General features: G+C 47.9%; 1 protein-coding gene across 1 annotated transcript in view; it reads right to left on the bottom strand.

The window, feature by feature from the left end:
• LOC119381525 (neither inactivation nor afterpotential protein G) overlaps positions 1-19,687 on the bottom strand; it is a 54,421-nt gene that overhangs the window by 13,860 nt on the left and 20,874 nt on the right. Inside the window, exons 6-8 of the mRNA XM_049412445.1 lie at positions 6,925-7,092; positions 4,568-4,718; positions 1,205-1,344 (exon numbers count right to left, since the gene is read on the bottom strand). Coding sequence (XP_049268402.1) covers positions 1,205-1,344; positions 4,568-4,718; positions 6,925-7,092 — 459 coding nt within the window. The remainder of the gene's footprint in view (positions 1-1,204; positions 1,345-4,567; positions 4,719-6,924; positions 7,093-19,687) is intronic.

The following is a 19,687-nucleotide window of genomic DNA, read 5'->3' as shown; positions in this document are numbered from 1 at the left end:
CACACAGACTGTGAACTGGGGGACACTTCGCCTTTAAGAGTGGAACGCGATAGCGATATCCTGCCCCTAGTGCGCACTTCGAACACTACGAGTGTTTAAGAGAATGCGCGCACTAAGGTGTGTGCCTTATGTAATGGGTAGCATGCTTTAAACCAGGAGCAATTATGCGCGAGAAACGTTTTCAAAGTTGCGATGCACCCACTACGTGGTCTTAACGGAATATGCGCAGTAATGTGTGGTGCCTTTTGTAATGGGTGGCTGTCTTTAAACCACCAAGTCGTTATGATATTGACATCGTGTGTCGCCCGATGGCAATGTACGCTTGTACCACGCAATATTACTGCGCTATTACATCTCGTACTGTGACACCTGTATACAGGACGCGTATTTTCGGGAAGCATGAAAGTTACTTTCAGGGCAGCCCCAAGCAGAGGCGTGGCTGTGTGGTAGAACACCCGCTTGCCACGCAGGCGGCCTGGGTTCGATTCTCACTCGGAGCCAACATTTTTATTATTATTTTATTTGCAGCTTTTTCAATTTTTCGGTCACGGACAAGATGATGATTTTTCGCTCACAACCAACGGCACCGACACCGACGGCGGAATTTCTGCGATACGAGCTCTTTAACGCTGTCGCGTTAAAATGTCCTAAGAGTCACGAACACTTACAAGGCCCATAAGTTCGCAGGCGAGAGAGGAGAAATGAACGGCTCATAATATCACTGCTTCTGATAAACGCACCTCAAGAAATTAATCTAAACGGACGAAATGTTCTGTGCAGTACTTTTATCTACCGAGATCCGGATCGAAAAAAAAGGCCGCAAGGGTGTTTTTTTTAATATGTATCTTAGTCACTCGCCCAAAAATATTTCTATAAAATAAGGTCTGCAATCCATCCTTGTTATTTTCAGCCACAGCCGGTGTCCTTGCTCAGTGAGTTCGCGGGACTTCCCTTTTTCTTAAAGGATGCCCCATAGTTTGATCCGTTACTTTCCGTTCGTTCCTGATTCACATTTCCTTAGACTTTCTTTTATTTTCGCTTCAGTTTGCACACACCTCTAATGTTTACCATATGCCAGGCAGAAAGACGATTTCCTGAGGCTTCCACCTTTCGGGCTTGAAAGGCATCATTGCTAACACGACACCACAGACTCGTAGCACGAGTGCAATATGGAAGAACACTGCTTTTTCTCCGCACTCCTTACCTCTTTCTTTAGGTTAGAAATTTTTGCAAGTATGTCTTCTCTGAAGGAACCAAAATTCATTGCTATAAACATTGCTTGGAGGTGGCGTTCCTTGACATTCGTTCTGAGAACGGATGCAACTGCGGTGGAGGCAAAGTAACCTGAAAAAAAGGAAGTAGTCGTGATTGTCACTTTTAATTAACCACGCATCTCTTTAGTCTGATTTTGTGTCAGTGTTTGACAAAAAGTGCGGTTACAGTGCGGCCTTTACATTGGTTGAAACAGGGCTACAGTCAATGCGTGGTTCCTGCGCTAGTGTGAGGACGCAATAATAAGAAACATGAAAAACAACAGCAACAACAACAACAACAACGAAAAATCACCGCTTACCAATTCCGTTTTGCTTCTGGCTTCATTTAATTTCTCCAACCTTGGGGGTATTAATGAATAAGCCTCTGAGAGCGGCGCCAATCAGTCATAGCCCGTCATCCCCCAATCACTGTAAGTGGCGGCGCGAACACGCTCTCCAATATCCTTTTGTGTTGTAGCATTGCCAACGTGGTCGAGGGGTAAAAAGCTTCGATCGGCATTCTCTCGCGGGAGGTAGCGGCCTTTCTTTTAAAGTATATTCTTTATAGCTTTATTAAACCACCTTGGGATTCCGGCACCGGGCACCTGTGATCCCTGTGATCCCTGTGGACGCACTGTAATGACGAAGGGCGTGAGCAGGTAACAGTTATCGACGTAAAATTTACGAGGATGCGATTGGCCTGGTGTGCGACCGATGGTGGCGCTGCGAACGGCGCCTGTATGACGTCAGAGCGGGGATTCGCGCGCTTTCGTCTGCTACGTAGGCCCGGCGCCGTGTTGAAACCACCGTTGTGGTAAATCTCAACAAAAAAGCAGTTCACTTGGTTATCTTGCTATACGGTGGCTACTGACGCTGTTCGAACAACTGTGGGACTGCTTTTAACGTTCATTTAGAACTACAGCTATTTGTTTTTTAAGAACTGCGGCCGCTTGTCGCCGCAGCGAGTGCTGCGCAATGGTGAAGTACTGCTCTGTGCCTCAGTGTACTTCGTCCGCTCGTGAAAAAGGCGTTAGCTTTCACAACTATCCTAAGGACCCAAAGCTGAAGAAGTGCATCGCAAGCTCAGAATGGGAAAGCGCCCCACGCCTTCATCGACCGTGTGCAGCAAGCACTTCGCATACAGTGACTTCTGCTACCCACCGTACGCGCGACTCTTAGGTAAGCTTGTGACCGTGCAGGGCCCCGCCAATACTTAAGGCGTTTATTGCACGCAGGCTATAAGCATAGGCGACTTACACCAGGTGTGGTGCGGTCCCACAACCTGCCGCGAAGGCCCCTAGACAAAGAGCCGACGACGCGGCCTCCGAATCGCCTCGCAGGAAAGCGCGCCTCGTCAGCTCAGCTGAGCGGCGCAGGATATCTGAGACCACGGCTGCACTTGGATGGCGTACATACGTATTTTACTTATGAAGGCAAGCGCGCGCCTAGCGGACTGCTTATCATAACGTCATAAGGGAAACCTGTTGCCACTGTTTAGTGCACATTCTCTAAAAGTTTTCACCTGAGGCAGTGCAGACGCTTTTTTAAAAGCGGAGCTCTTTAAGTTTTTCGTTAGGCTGCGTGGCGTGAAACTGGACCCAGCTTGCCTTTGCCACGTTAATCTCTGTGGCCCTGTGCGTGGTATAATCAGCGATTAACTATTTGTTATATTCTAATACCCATGCGACGGCCCTGTGCGGTATTAATAGGAACTACGACGTAATATCGTTCTCACTGAACCAACATTACAGGACAAACTGCGATCATGGGCATCGGCAGGGGGGTGTGCAACAAGGCGGCACTTGCGCACTAGTTTGCAGGACGAAAGCAGCGGCGGTGATGCGATCTCCGTTGACGGCCTCGACCGCGCATTCAACAACGTGGCCTGCGTCGTACACTGCCTCACCCTCGATGAGGCACCGCCATAGGTCGGCAAAAAATGTGAAGCTCACTCAGACTCACTCACGAAACATATCTTACCCTTAGAGCTCACTCGGACTCAGACTCACCAAACTTTTCCTCATCCAGACTCACTCGGACTCAGACTCACTATAATTTTTCTCAACCGGACTCACTCGGACTCAGACTCACCAAAATATAATTCACTCGAACTCACTCAGACTCAGACTCACGGCTCAATCTAAGTCTGAGTGAGTCTGAGTGAGTCGACTCATGAGTCCGCTAGCCTATAATTAGCCTTTTTATACCATAATGTCAATGCTCTTTAACGCCAATATCTCGCATAATCGGTGCGCTACTTAGCACCTTTTGATCTCGTACCTTCAAATACGAGTTATCTGACTTTGTAGTTCAATAAGGACCGTTTTATTGAAAGAGATGACTCACACGAGATATTTTTATCAGTAACTTCCAATGAAGAAGTTTGCGGGGGGAGGCCAAGGCACCTCCTCCCCCTCTCCCTCCTCATCTCACGCCTCTGATCAACAAATAATGAGCTGACGTATGAACGGTAGCGCGTTGACGTATGCGGGTCTACACGTGAGTATAAATGTGAGCCGACATAAGGCTGATAGTAATGCTGAAGTTGAGTAGACAGGACCATAGGTCGGCAAGAAATGTGGAGCTCACTCAGGCTCACTCATGAAATATATCTTGCCCTTAGGGCTCACTCGGACTCAGACTCACCAAAATTTTTCCTCAACCGGACTCACTCGGACTCAGACTCACAAAAACTTTACTCACCCGGACTCACTCAGACTCAGACTCACGTCTCGATATGAGTGAGTGAATCTGAGTGAGTCGACTCATGAGTGAGTTTGCCGACCTATGGGCACCGCTACCTTTCACAAGCTTTATCGACATACTTGTAGATGCTGGAGAAGGGCACGCTTACTGAAATATCGAGCGCGCCACCCAAACTAATCAGTATCGTACGGCGGAAACAAGATAACGAGCGAGAACACTCACACACAGTTTCACTTTCTAACCAGCAATGCGGCCGGTGGCATCGGCGCACTCGTCGACCATGCGGGGGATTTCTTGGCCCTGTCGATTGGGCCGCAACTAAAACAAGTTCAAGATTACACTCGAAAACATTCGTTGCAGGCGTTAGTTGACCGTCGCGAGGCTGTTCGTTCAGCAAAGTTCCCGCCTGAAGCAGACGATCCGCATACAGGAGCAGCGGCTGCCGCAGCGTGGTTGAGAGCGGAGCCCCCGCTCTGACGTCACACGCGAGAGGGCGCCACTCCAAGATCTCGAGGCCAATACCGTCCGGGAATTGGCAACGCAGTGAAAACTAGCCGTGAGGGCATCGTACACGCTGCCAAGACACTTAGTGTCAGCATGTCACCTACCTTCACCCCAGATGTACTTCCAGATTTGCCACAAACTCTTTATCTTGTATTCATCGATGCTGACGGGAGCTTTTAGGTTGACGTAGATGGGTACGGTAACGTGGTCTTGAAGGTTGCGTCCCACTCCACGAAGTTCACTAATAACGGGTATCTGCAAAAAAGTTCAAGATTAGTATAGCAGCAGCAATTTATTGCAAATAAAACAGCGAATAAGATAACAGGCCTTGGCCGCCGCAACTGTCTCACTGTTCAGTGAACACCTGCACTGCCTCGCCAGCTATGGAAAAAATACAACAGTTGTATTAAAGTGAAAGGCACAGCGAGTTATAGTTAGTGTGCTAACATTAGAGTTAAATAAAAGACGACATAGATAAAAAAGACTGTGGGGCACCTAAGCAATGCTTATGATGTGTAAATGCGAGGGCATTACTTGTCGCTCAGTGCGTCGCAAAGCTATGCGGCAGGGTTTAGTGTTGCGGCGAAATGTAGCTGAGATCCTAGATGGTGTACTCCATAGCCGCGTGGATCGTGTCTTATCGATTCTTCAGTTCCAGGTGTCTTGTACGTTCTTCGTAGCTTTCGGGCGGCGTGAGCGAGGTGAGTATGCGGCACTCTCGCAACGGCCAGAACGTTGCCTCGCTGTAGCTCGCCGTGATCGCTCCGCAGCCGCCAGCTTTGCATTTCGCGTTATCGAGGGTTTAGGCGCCACCTAGTCAATCGTCCGCCAACGTTCGGTCTCACAGCGTTTTGTTTTCAGACAACCACGTGCACAATCTCGACGATGATGTAATTGATGAGCCGTCATCTTTTGCCACGGCTTTCTTATGACAGCGGGGTTGCACAACGAGCCAAGTAACGCGTGCGCATAAAAAAACACAGACATACCTACGCATAGGATACACAGGAAAAAAATGGTATATAGAAACGTGCACACAAATTGCACATAAAACTATTAAACACTGTCGCTCCGCATTAAATCGACTTAGTTCTATGCGAGTTCATACCTGATAACTTACGAATAAAACACAGACATATTATACAAGAAGTGCTGCTTTTTTTGTATATGCGTTTCTGTCAGCAGTTTTCATATCTGGGGCTCTTCCTTGAAGCAAACAGTTGGTCAGAATGCCTGCGTTATCCGCTATCTTCACCACAGCCATAAGCATGGCGTCTCCACGACGGACACCAGCTTCACGCGGGCTCCCCACAAAAACGAGCGATGCTTTGATCAGCATGTCGCGTCCCAGTTGCAATAATATACGCAGAAGTCTACGGCGCGCCATAGTAGGCGCCGAATAGTGAGTGCAAACATGTGTTCGTTCGCCTGTATGCGTGGCCGTTGGGAAGGGGGTCAGTTTTTTATACACTTGGCCAGCTTACGCGTATATCATTTATGCAAAGATTAACCGACTACAGCGACTACAGGTAGCAGCAGGTTCGGACGGCGCGACCGCGTCTCGACGTATTGGCAGTGGACGCCGTTAGATGTAAATCCAAGGTTTGTTTTCCCGGACTCGCTTGCCCCTGCTATTTAGTTTTTAAATTTCAAAGAGACATTTGCTGCACCGAAGACTAGAAAGGTTATGGCACTTTACGTGGGGCAGTGCAGTGAAGCCAATCTTTCGCATATTAAAAAAAATATATATTTTGCTTGTATCTTGCGAATAGTGCACCTTTGCATAACTTTTTAGTTGTTTCAAAACACGTAGAATCAAATAAGCAAATAAAAAATAGGTATTTTTGTATCATTTTCGGCCAAAAATCTCGGTAGGGAAAGAGCTAAACAGGAAGGTTCGTTGCCGGCGTGTGAGGCAATCGCTGCTTATGGGCGTCGGCCGCTTCCACCTGGTCAAGTGGGCGTCCGGATGTTCGACAACGCGCCGCGCACGAATTGCAATGCGTGCGTCCGTGGGCATGACGCAAGAGCCATGGGGCAGTGAGTGTGCCGCGGTCGCGAGGAGACTAATACCTTTGTTACCCGCGGCAGGGAAACCACTGAAAGCTAAGGCTTGCACCCGGCCATTGCCGAGTGCTGCAATCAGGCCGTAGAGGCACCCTGCCGCTTGAAGCCTGACTAGTGCGGAACACGAACGCACTTTTTAGGTAGCAGCCGAAGTTCCGGCAGGAGGTCTAAGCCCATCTTGAGCTCCCCGAGTCCGGCTACGCTACAGATAAGAACAGCCGGTCCAGGTGGCAGGAGCGCCTTGTTATAACGCCGGTGTTGTGTCAGCCAACCACGCACATATTGAGACGTCACTTTCAGTTTACTTCCACAAAGTGTTACCAACTACAGTTTCATTAGCGCATGCATGTGCGTTCATGCGCGTGTTTTCAGGGTAGTGTGTCGGATGGCTTACCCGGAATTCGTCCAAAATATCTCTTGACCCAATACCGGACAACAAAAGGACATGAGGCGATCCGATCACTCCTGCAGAAATAATGACTTCACGTTTGGCAGCCACGTAGTAAATCACGTCGTTAGAAATGACTTCGACACCAACCGCCGTAGTATTTTTGAAGATCACCTGAAACAGTGCGAATGAGCGTTAAAACATATATTGACAAGTGTAGAGCCTGCTGCACCGGAAATATGGCACGGGGTGCAACGTGTCGATGAATCCGGATAATCAACTTGCACGGAAAATATTCCTTGCCCCATATACTCTAAATCAGTTCAGTGCCATAGTTGGAAACAGTTCGTTTTGTCGTGTGTGTAGTCACACGCGAAGCCTAGCGCTTCCCATGCGTGTGTGCTCTTTCTCCTTTTCCTTTCTTTTTGCGAAGGGGGTGACCCGAAGACGAATCATTCCGTTTGTGACTCTTATCGGAACATTAGGAAACAGAAGGGCCCGGGGATTACGGGTGTTTATGAGCTATACCATAAGTGGTTACGCAGCCAGCACGATATTTTCTTGGCGCGTATTGCAAAATCGATTATTCCGACATTTCATTTCAGCATTTGAACGTTGGAATTAGAGGAGGTCTACTGAAGCAGCGCTGATTGGCTCGCATAACTGTCTAGGCGGTGCTTTCATTGGAGCTCAAAATTGAGCCTGAGCCCGTAAAGAAGGGGGTGGGGGTAAGGGGGGGTTGTCCTCTGTTTATTCTAGAGATTCGGTGCAAACCGCCGAATTTGCGTTTATATATCATTCCGCAAGCGCTTCTTATAAACGGAAGTTTTGGAAAAACCGTTCATACATTCGTATGCTTCGTCTTGAGGACTTCCCAGTTTGCAGAGGCCTACGACCTTCCGAGCCGACGGGTCAGAAAATAATTTCCGTATTCAAAAATCTTCTTTTACGTCATTTTAAAAGCATTTTAAAAGCATATTCCTGTCAATCATGATGCTGGACAGATGATTAACAAGGGCGACCGGCCGTTGGCACAGGGCGCTCAGAAACGAAAAGCTTTGTAAATTCAGGTCTAAATATTGGCAGGTATAAAATGCCGTAGAAATCGCCGCTCAAAAAGGATAGGTGTAGTATAAGCGCTAACAATCGGATTTTCTGATTATCCTCTCTTTATTGGTAATACTGACATGATCGCCGGTGCGCAGATATGGTGCCGAGTGCTTCTAGTGGCTTCAGCAGACGGTACATGTTTATTGATACACTTTTGTAAACTTGTCGCTATCCCTCTTCCCCCCCCCCCCCCTCGCCTTTTTCTTACCCTGCTGTATAGTCGCAAAGAATACAATATTGTTGCTACATATAAGGCTATTGTTGCAAAACGCAATTCAATGTCAGAGATCTAAATGGGACCTCATGTGCATGTGCGCACGAAATATGGGAAAACATAACGCTGTTGAGGCAACGAAGGGAAAAAAACGTTAACTATAAAACAAATAAGACAGACACCTATTATAAAAACGAGCTAGAAAACCTACTAAAGCGTCAAGCAAAAAAGACATGTACGACGCTTTTTCAACTGTAAAAAGTTGTGTTATGGATGTTGTGAAAAACTAACTATACGTACGCATGAATGGAGAGACCACACGAAGGCATACATGCAGACACAAGCGCGTGGACGCGCACGAAAAAAAAAGGAAACATTGGATTGACTAAATTACCGGACACACAGACAACCTTGACACAGATGCGAAGTTCCACTTAAAATTTAATTTTAAAAATTTCCTTGTACAATACCACACCCACAATTTCTCTCTGTTATGTGTCTACAACATTTGGGGGTATGCGGGCAGGCAATAACAGCCGCTGTGTCCTTTGCTGCTTTTTGGCGACGAAGACGACGAAGTGTCTTCTTGGCAGAACGCTTGTTTCTGTGCTCTCTGAATTTTTAGTGAAACCTTCGCTTTTTCGAGGTGCCTCGCCTCCCCGTCTTGCGGTCATGGACGCGGAGCAGGCCAGAGGCCCGTCTGGCCAGAAGTCACCGCGGCCGTCAATCGCAAGGAAGCGAGTTGGCTCTCCCAGTGATACTGAGGACACCGAGCTGTACTCTATGTCAGAAGACGACACATCAGACGACAGCTTCATACCCGTCCGGGGTAAGAGGGCGAAGAGGAAGATCATCAACGCACCGCCTTCGACGCCTGCGAGTACAGCGACTATGCAGTCAAGGCCTGCGCGCTGGCCGCATGTCATCATCTTCATGCCGGAGGATCCCTCAAGCAACCTACGACTGCTGAACAGGCAAGCCCTATCCGTTATTCTGGAACGTGCGGTGCCGGATCAAATTAAAGACATCAGAATTAATCCACGGAAGAACATCCTTGCCATAGACGTGAACAACGTGAGTGCTCTGGGGCAGCTTCAACAAATGACGGAGCTAGGCGGCATTAAAATGCGCCCCTTTATCCCGATGGATGATACATCTATAGCCGGTGTAATTTACGACATCGACATTGCCATTCCCAGTGCTGACTTACCTACCCTCATCAAGCCGGCAAACGAGGGCATTGTCATTACGCAAGTGCGTCGCCTTGGGAATACGCGCTGCGTAAAATTGATTTTCAAGGGGGATTGCATACCATCCCACGTGAAAGTCGGACATTTCCGCCATCCGGTTCGGCCATTCATACAGAAGCCGCTTCAGTGTCATCAGTGCTTCAGGCTAGGACACGTCAGAGGCGTGTGCCCCAACTCGCTACTCTGTCCCCAGTTGCGCTGAACCTCATGCAGAAGACACCTGCCGTGCCACTACTCTGAAATGCGCCAACTGCAGCGGTCCTCACGCTGCCTCGTCGAAAGACTGTCCTCGCATCAAGAAGGAGCGTGAGGTTCTCAAGCAAATGGTTCGAGACAACTCGACCCACAGGGAGGCAGCCGAAGTTGTTGAGCGTCGGCGTCGACGTCGGCGTCATCGTACGTCTTCTAAGAACGCGCATGCCCGATATGATAGTGCCCACTCCGTGGCGGCACCACTCAGTCGCGCCGCGAAAGTGCCCACCAGTTCCACGAAGGCAGCGGATAAGCATCTTCCTCCAGAGGAATGGCCTACGCTTCCGACCCGGCCCCTTGACAAGGAACCTCGGAAGGTCGCCGCTCCACCGGAGCCATCTCCAGTCATGGATGGTATACCTAAAACAGATCGTCAAGTCATTTCGGTGCTGCGTTCCCTCATGGGAGCCATCCGAGCGATATTAGAGGACATGGGAACAACATCAGCTCGAAGCGCACTTAGAGTGCTGGACGCCTTAAGCCCAGTGCTTGAATCTCTCGAATAGAAAGATGGCTACCCATACCTCATCCTTCCGTCAAGAAGTCAAATCAGCGTCCATCATCCAATGGAACGCCAGAGGGCTTAAATCACGCCTTTCAGATTTTCGTCAGTTTGTGTATAGTAATGTGTTTCCACTGATCGTCATTTGTGAGCCCAATTTGTCGAAACCAACCAGATTGTCAGGGTACGAAGCTGTCATGTCTTCAACAAACGGTGCGTGCAGCAAGATCATCGTTTTTGTTCGTCGTGAACTCACCTATGTGGTGCAACCAATTGCGCCTCACGATGACAATCAATATGTATGCATCACCGTTAAAAAGCACAAACTCCTGTTTACTCTCATAGGCGTGTATATATCGCCTTCAAGCAATTTCGATTCACGAAGATTAGCGGATATCTTGAGTGTTTGTCCTGCTCCATGGGTTATCATAGGAGATTTCAATGCGCACCACCCTGCATGGGGAAGTCCAAGGACAAATGCAAGAGGACGAAGATTAGCAAGCGCCGCCTACCACTATGGCCTTACTCTCCTGAATGATGGTTGCCCCACTTTTCTTCGAGGCGTGACATACGGAAGCTGCCTCGACCTTGCTTTTGTCTCTAACTCTCTCGCCAGATGTGTCAAGTGGTTTCCAGATGTTGAGACACACGGGAGTGATCACATTCCCATCTACCTTAGCATCAAAGGCTTGTCAAGAGCTGGTCTACGGAGGACCATTCGAGCGACTCAATGGACCACCTTCAAATCTGACATGGAAGATGCTTGCAGCGAGGGCCTACAATCTGGGTTACAGCAAACAATTAAGAGTACAATGCAAAAGGCCACTCGCACGTTGACAATCTCTTCCACGCGAAACGATTTCGACATAGAGTTGGAACGACTTCGAGCACTGCGGCGCCGGGCGGAGCGTCGATATCGGCGCACGAAATCAATTCACGACCTTAGGGCAGCCAGGAGGATGCAAAAGAAGATTCAGCGTCGCATGGATAAATTAGCGTCGGAACGTTGGACAAGGTTTTGCCAGACGCTAGACCCCCGCAAGCCACTTTCCCACATTTGGAAAACTGTGCAAGGTCTGCGTTGCCTTCCGGAGCAACGTTTTCCATTCAAAGCGCTCGCACTCTTTGAAGGGCGGCAAGACATCGATGTCGCAGAAGATTTTTGTGCGCGGATCGCCAACCAAACGACTCGTCCAGATTCTCCAGCCCGAGGTGACGTCCCCCATTCCCGTGACTGCCGCATGGACCTCCCTTTCACAATGGAGGAGCTCGAGGCGGCACTAGCTCTCTGCAGGCGTTCTACCACTCCGGGTCCAGATGGTATTCCATATCGAGCCTTGTGCAACCTGGGAGGAGCCGCAAGGAGAGAATTGCTGAGCCTCTACAACTCCTCATGGCAGGATGGCAATGTTCCCGACGACTGGAAAGTAAGCCGCTTGGTGCCTCTCTTGAAGCAGGGCAAATCGCCCCTCGAACTCGCCTCATACCGCCCAATTGCACTAGCCAGCTGCGTAGGAAAGATGATGGAAAGAATGATCCTTGGCCGCCTTGAGTGGTATCTTGAACACTACAAGATTTACCCGAATTCCATGGCTGGTTTCCGACGTGACCGCTCTTCCATCGACAATGTAGTTGATCTCGTTTCGTATGTTCAGCACGAAAAGTCCCGTAAGCGACTATCTGCAGCTTTGTTCCTAGATGTGAAAGGTGCATACGATAACGTATTACATGAGGCTATTCTCGATGCACTTGCGGCGGTTGGCCTCGGTGGTCGAATTTTTTCGTGGATTGCAAGTTACCTGGCTGCAAGGTCATTCTTTGTGTTAACAGACGATGGCCCAACTACACGACGCTATACCTCCAGGGGCGTTCCTCAAGGCGGAGTTCTCAGCCCGACGCTATTCAACCTCGCACTTATTGGGCTTGCTGACTACTTGCCAACTACCATCAAGGTTTCAATATACGCAGACGACATCTGTGTCTGGACTTCGGCAGTCACACGTCCTCAGATACGTGCGCGGCTTCAAAGAGCAGCAACTTTGACAGCTAGCTACTTGTGTAAACAAGGTCTCAGCATATCACCAGAAAAATGCGCACTGGTGGCATTCACTCGGAAACTAATGAAACCTTATGTCATCTCAATCAACGGGCGGCCCATTCCTTATGCCAGAACTCACAGGTTTCTTGGCGTAATCATCGACAGGGACCTATGTTGGAGCCCGCACGTGGCCTACCTGAAGCAGCGCCTGACAGCAATTTCCCAGTTATTCAAGTTCTTGGCAGGAAAGACGTGGGGGATGTCAGTAGACGCAATGCTGGAACTCTACAGAGCGCTCTTTCTCGGTTTTCTTAGATATAGCCTGCCCGTGCTGAGTAATACTTGTAAGACCAATATTCGTGTTCTGCAGGCAGTACAAGCTCAAGCACTCAGAGCGTGCCTTGGTTTGCCCAGATGTACGTCAATAGAGGCAACTATTGCGATTGCTCGTGACCATCCAATGCAAACTCACATTACGGTGGAAGTCCTGAGAACGCACATCAGACATTTTGCACGTGCTCCCTGTCATCACCTTGCAACACTGCCTTCAGAGAGGCGCCACGCATCATTTTCTAAAACTATCGTCAAGTACAACGACAAACTTCCCTCGGGCTTCACCACTGCATCTAAACCACCGATGCCCCCTTGGTGTTTTATTCGACCCACAGTTCAACTCAGTGTACCAGGGATCCGGAAAAAATCTGAGCTGTCGTCACCTGTGTTGAAACAACTGTCTCTGCTTCTTTTGTACGAGAAGTATGCGGACAGTGTACATATATATACAGATGGTTCCACAAACATCCAGTGTTCGTCCGGTGCGGTGGTTGTCCCAGCAAGAGCTATTACCATCAGCTTTAGGACCGACCACTCCACGACGTCGACAGCTGCGGAACTAGCTGCTCTGCGCGCTGCACTTTGTTTGGTTAATCGGGAACCACCTCAACATTGGTCTATCTTCAGCGACTCAAAGGCAGCCCTACAATCTGTGCTATCTGCTCTGCGTCGCGGGCCATATGAACAGCTCGTTTTTGAAATTCGAGGTCTTCTCCACACTTCATATGAGAAAGGGCACCACGTGACGTTTCAATGGCTGCCAAGTCACTGCGGCGTCATAGGGAACGAACAGGCCGATAATGCCGCTCGGACAGCTCATGAAAGCACACAGGAAGATACCATCCCACTTTCAAGGTCTGACGCTGCCAGCAGTCTTCGAGGCCTTGCACAGGAGATCACGCTCGCTCTATGGTGCCCACCAAGCAGCCAAACCAACCGGACTAATCGTCAACGCCACCTGTCCTCTTTGATGCATATCTGTATGCCAACTGGACTCCGCCGAAGAGAGGCCACACTGCTTTATCGCTTGTGGCTAGGGGTGGCATTTACGAAATCCTATTCCTTTCGAATTGGAATGGCCGACAACGCTCTCTGCGATGCCTGTCGTTGCGAGGAGACGCTACACCACGTCCTGTGCGACTGTCCGGTATATAATGCTCAGAGACAGTCATTGGCGTCCGTTCTAGCGCACCTTGACAGTGGTCTCAAATGTCTGTTGAAACAATACTTGCATGTTGTCAACAGAAGACATCCCAACTGAAGGCGATGAAGGCACTGCTGAGGTTTTTGAGAGCGACGAACTTGGCCAAGCGCCTGTGACAGAAATGTCGCGTACCACGCAGGAGTGACTAACTACCACGCAAGAGTGACCGACTGTTTCTATGTGTGCTATGCTACCACGCAAGAGTGACCGACTGATTCTATGTGTGCTGTGTCGTGCTATCTTTCTCTCTCTCTCTCTCTCTCTCTCTCTCTTTCCTCTCCATCTTTAAATCTCCCCCACCCTGTCCCCATGTGTAGGGTAGCAAACCGGTTGTCCTATACTGGTTAACCTCCCTGCCTTTCCTTCTCTACTATTTCTTCTCTCTCTCTCTTGTTGCTTTTTCTTTTGTGCGTGTGTGTGTGTGTCCCATTCCTACTTTTTTTTTTTATCGTTTAACAGGATGCAGCTACATCAGTTCAGCCGATTTGTTTGTTTTTACAAATGACAAACTTGACTCAGAGGATCAGTGAAGCTTAATGTGGGATACCTTCTCGGCTCTGGAAATATACTACTCCTGGGCCCGCATTCACAAAAAAAAAAAGAAAAAGAAAGAAAAAAAACCTTCTTACGCTATAATCGTTCTTAATACACTTCAACCAATTCTTATGTTGGACATATCATTAGCGGTGTGGGCTGGCCACTTCTGAAGAGCATTTACTATCGAAAAGCTGTGCCGATTCGACCTCTGAACTTAGAGGCTTTGTGCTTTCGACTGTGATCTTTCCCCAGCTACCGATTTCGGCCGTTCGTGCGCGTAACGCATGTAGTGTGTGGTATTCGCCTGTCGTTAAGCCACGAAGAGTAGCCCCTTTCTTTCTTTCTTTCTTTCTTTCTTTCTTTCTTTCTTTCTTTCTTTCTTTCTTTCTTTCTTTCTTTCTTTCTTTCTTTCTTTCTTTCTTTCTTTCTTTCTTTCTTTCTTTCTTTCTTTCTTTCTTTCTTTCTTTCTTTCTTTCTTTCTTTCTCATGTGCGACTTATAAGTAAACTACTTTGCCGTAGCACAGAGGAGCGGGGACCGGGCGAAACTTAGTTTTCTGAGGAGCTTGCTCTACATTTACATTTCCTACCTTTCAGTTTGTCGTCCCGCCACGGTGGTCTAGTGGTTATGGCGCTCGACCGCTGACCCGAAGGTTGCGGTATCGAATCCCGACCGCGGCGATGGCGGCGAGAATGCTCGAGGCCCGTGTGCTTAGACTTAGGTGCACGTTAAAGAACCCCAGGTGGTCGAAATTTCCGGAGCCCTCCACTACGGCTTCCCTCGTAACGTGATTTTGGGACGTTAAACCCCAGATATTATTATGATATTTTACTTTGTCTGCACCATAATGTGTAAGAGAAATATACTCTTAGCCGGATAATTATTTATTTTACTGACTGCTGTTCTAAAGGCCTCGATTCAAACGAACGAGGGGCCGAATCTACAATGTTTCTCCTTCGTAAAAGCTTTTTGCCATTGGGCGCGTGTGATCGCTAATGATGTGTCCGACATCATGATTCGCTGCGATGACTGCGATCCGTTCTTACGAAATATTACAGCGACTCTAGCTTTTCAATACAGGGCCAGTCTACTTTGAAAACGTCTCTTACATAAAACGTCTCTTGCCGTCGCCACGAAGATTGCCTCATTATGCCAGAGATCGTTGTTGCGAGCATTGGGCGTAGGAATACCGCCTATTCGACAAACGCCATAGTGTAAGATAATTTCTTTATGGGTCTCCTCGGCCCGTATTTACTAAGCAGCTCGTACACTAAAACAAGTGTCGATGCTTAGGCCTGATGGTGACGACGCGTACGATAATTTTAAAACAGCTCAAGATACAGGAGACTAGTGAAAGACCAGTGAAAGACCCGTATGTCGTGAACTAATCTATTGGGGATGGTAGACACAGGCAAGTCGTGACACCAAACACGGCTCGTATTTAAAAGATCAATGCACGTAAATGTTTGAAGAAATAGATGCTGGCCAACAGAGGATATACCTTTAACAAAGGCGGCCAGCCAATGAAAACAGCTCTTATGTCGAAAAAGTTTCTTGCGTTTGACACCATTGTTATCAGCGAAGACGGCCGGCCAATGGCGATCGGTACGAACAAAGAGCTTTGTGGTCTTTGTTCGTCATCACACAAAGGCGGGAGTAGGCACAAAGGAGCAGACGCACGTGCTCATATCCAGTGACTGTTAGCATTACATTTCTTCGACAATTTATTTCGCGTCTCAGTAAGAGTGCCCAGGAGGAAAAGGAAGTGTATGCATATGAATAATTATACAATCACTTCAAAGGCGTACAAAACGGCAATTTTCTATAGTGTTCGCAGTTGAACGAATGCTCGCCTTAGTGACCCATTAATTCAAGAAACTAGCAGAGAATTAGCAACAACAACAACAACAACCAATTTCTTGAAGGGGCCCTGCAACACTTATCTAAGTAACCATCGAATGGCTTCATTAAAGGAGTTTATTGCCTCACGAATCGACCGCCGCAAATATTTTTAGAATCCGTCAAGTACGAGCGGAGTTACAGGGATTTGTCGCACGCTGTAATTGCTTTCTCTCTTCTCTCGTCCCGACGAGCGCGCTGGAAGTTAAGCAGGGAGGGATGGCACGGGGGAAAGAAGTTACGTCACGCGCGCGTCATGACCTTCAGTACTGTTTCTGTTTTTTTTTCTTTTGAACGCGCGGCTTACTTAGTCTAGATCTGATCAAGTGAATTTCACTTCATCAGATCTAGACTGTGAGATGGAAGGAGCAGGAAGGAAATGTATGTCTTGATTGTGTGTGTGTTGGCTGTATCGGATGTTAATGCGCGCATCTGCCATATGTATATATTCAAGCCCGTGCGATGAATAAATCAGTTGGAAGTGAGCGCTGTACGTGGTTGATGCCTGGGTGTGTGGGTGTGTGAATGTGTCGTGTGGTTGCGCTCTAATTAAGTTTTGGAAATACTTCCAGTGTGATCGCGAGCGCGGGCACGTGGCGGCATCCGGCGGCGGCCAGGGTAACAATGCAACTCGCGATGCTCAAATCAACCAATAGCTCGAAATTTGGGTATATGGCGCTGTCATTTGGGTATATGGCATCATCTGTAGAAAGAAGAGGGAACGATTTCTAGCTGACTTTGAGAATTAACTGTAAATTCCAGGCGCGAGCTGCGCTATAATGTTTGGCTCGCGTGTTCTCGAGATCCTCGATTACCGATCGGCGGCGTTTTCTGACCATGCTGAAAAAGTGTTGCAGGGCCCCTTTAAGGTCTTTCGATGGTCGCAGCTGTTGTAATACTACATGCAACTCATTGACGTAGCGAGGGTTGGAATTGAGGGGGGGGGGGATGGGGAAGGTCCACCTCCCCCCCCCCCCCCCTCCCGCCGGAAATTTTCAATTTTGCAAGTATGTATATGCACGCTCACATTCAAACATAAAGGGCGGTTAACGCAACCCTCCTCCCCCGTAAAAAAAATTCTGACTACGCCCGATGTAGCTGCGTGAAAATGTTTGGATATGAATGGTGTCGCAGGCTGTGCGTGTTGGCTAAAATGAAGTGGTGAATATACGAAGGCATTTTCATACAATACAATATGTTGAAGCAGTTTCACCCCCGTTGTGGAGCTGTGCGCGGATTACAAAAGGAATACTTACGCTGAAAAATGTACGTAAGAGCAGGCGACAGCCAATTATGTGCCTGGAATACTATATAAGTGAGGCTTACAGTAAAGCATACCGTTACGAACGAAAACCTTTCTGAATGCGGCAGGGGCGTAGCCAGTAATTTTTTTTTTCTTTGAAAGGGTAGGGGTTCGAGCACCCTTTTTGTGCGTGTGTTTGTATGTGTGCGTGTATATATATACACACGTAAAGTTTATATATTCGGGTGTGTGTGCTACGCCAGTGGAATTCGGCGTCTGTTCTATAGAAGAAATTGTAGGCATTCACTGACGCCGGTGGTCTGCAAACGCTTGCTCGGAGCTACTGCACAAGAGAATCCGAGAAGCGCGCCACAGACAACGATGGAACAGGTGGCTCCGAGTGTCGGTTGCCGCTGCCAACACCCAGCAACCTGCTAAGCTCCGAGTTCGCAATCAATGCAAAAGGCGGCGCTTGTTTCATGAAGTGCCTCGTGAGCCACAGGGTGCGCGAGCTCTATAGGATGCGTGTATTCACGGACTATTATAGTGGTGTATTTGCTTGAATTAGGTATGACAAATACGAGAGTTTGAGAATTCCAACACTGCGGCCGGACACACTGATAAAATGGGAGTTGAAGAGGCAATTCACAAAGCTTTATTATTATTATTATTATTATTATTATTATTATTATTATTATTATTATTATTATTATTATATTATTATTATTATTATTATTATTATTAAGCTCAGTTTGCTATTCGCCGGCGTTTTCGCTATGTCCAACATGACGATTCGCTGTTCTTACGAGCAGTTCTCACATAAAAAATATTTTTTTCAGAATAAGGGACTTCACTTTCTTACTGACGCAATAACATGAGAGCTATAGGAGGAGGAGGAAGGAAATGAATGAAAGGCAGGGAGGTTAACCAGACGCGCGTCCGGTTTGCTACCCTACGCTGGGGGGAAGGGAAGAAGGGATTAAAAGAAAGAAAGAAGAGGGAAGAAGGCACTATCAGGGTACTTATGCGCCTGTCCATTGAATGCTTACAAGCGGTCGCTTAAACCAGTCGATCTTAAAAATGGTAGCAATGCTCGCGTCGCTTTGTTGGCCAGTGATGCGTAGGGCCACGATCCGAGCTATAAGTATATAAAGAATGCATATATCTCGACGAGTGCAAGTGGCCACAGTAAGCGGGCCGGAAGTTTTATGACACAACCATCAAAAAGCGGGAGGCCCTGTACGATGCGGCGATAAGTGAATGCAGCCGTGTATCCATGAAAGTTCGCTTGGAAGCGCTTGGGCAGCGACGCGCGAGCACACATCTGTCTCGCATTTCGCCTAATTCGCAGGCTTTCCTTTCTCGTCGTAATAAAGAAATAATAAGCAGGTTAATATCAGCACAAAATACACGCTTTATTCCGATGCTATTTGCGCCGCAATAAACCACGGCCTAAAACTTCATAACTCACATGTTAGCGATTCAAGCAATAATTAAAAAGCTGACCAATTAAAAACGAATCAGTGACGAAAAAATACTGGGTATAAGTACACAAGACCCTGCCGCCAATCAACAGCTGGGGCTATTTTTCTAGAGCTCATGTTTTGTGTGTGTTTTTTTTTTAATCTTCGTCCAAGTTATAGGTGGTGCATGCGGTAGATAACGTGCATCACAATAGCGAGGACGCCCTGCTGCTGAGCAAGACATCGCGGCCTATATCTCCTATACGTGCGCATTCCAACGGTCCGAAACGTAGAAATGCTCATGTATTGAATTTTTACTGCTCGTTAACGAGCCCAGGTGGTCAAAAGTCACACACTACACACAGCGTCTCTCATAGCCCGTCTGTTTCTTATAAACACTAAAATACATAATTTAAAACACATCGTCAGCAAGCGCCATTCGAATGTAATATTATCGCCGATTATATGATGCCTGTCACAGTTTAAGGGGTGAAATTAACGATCCTTGTTGGCTAGGATTCACAAACTCTGTAGATTGGTGTCCGGAAATTTAACATGACATTCTTTAACGTGCACCAAAGTACGGCAGGCGACGGATTTACCATTCGTTCCACACAGGAATGCGGTTGGGGTAACCGAGTTCGAACCCATGATCCCATTCTCACTAGCGCAAGGCTATGGTACTGAGCTGCCGCGTCACCGGTATGCACAGAAAGCTCTTACGT

The sequence above is a fragment of the Rhipicephalus sanguineus genome, chromosome 1 (genome assembly GCF_013339695.2).
Source record: "Rhipicephalus sanguineus isolate Rsan-2018 chromosome 1, BIME_Rsan_1.4, whole genome shotgun sequence".
Classification (NCBI taxonomy): domain Eukaryota; kingdom Metazoa; phylum Arthropoda; class Arachnida; order Ixodida; family Ixodidae; genus Rhipicephalus; species Rhipicephalus sanguineus.
This window is presented reverse-complemented; position numbering and strand designations above follow the sequence as displayed.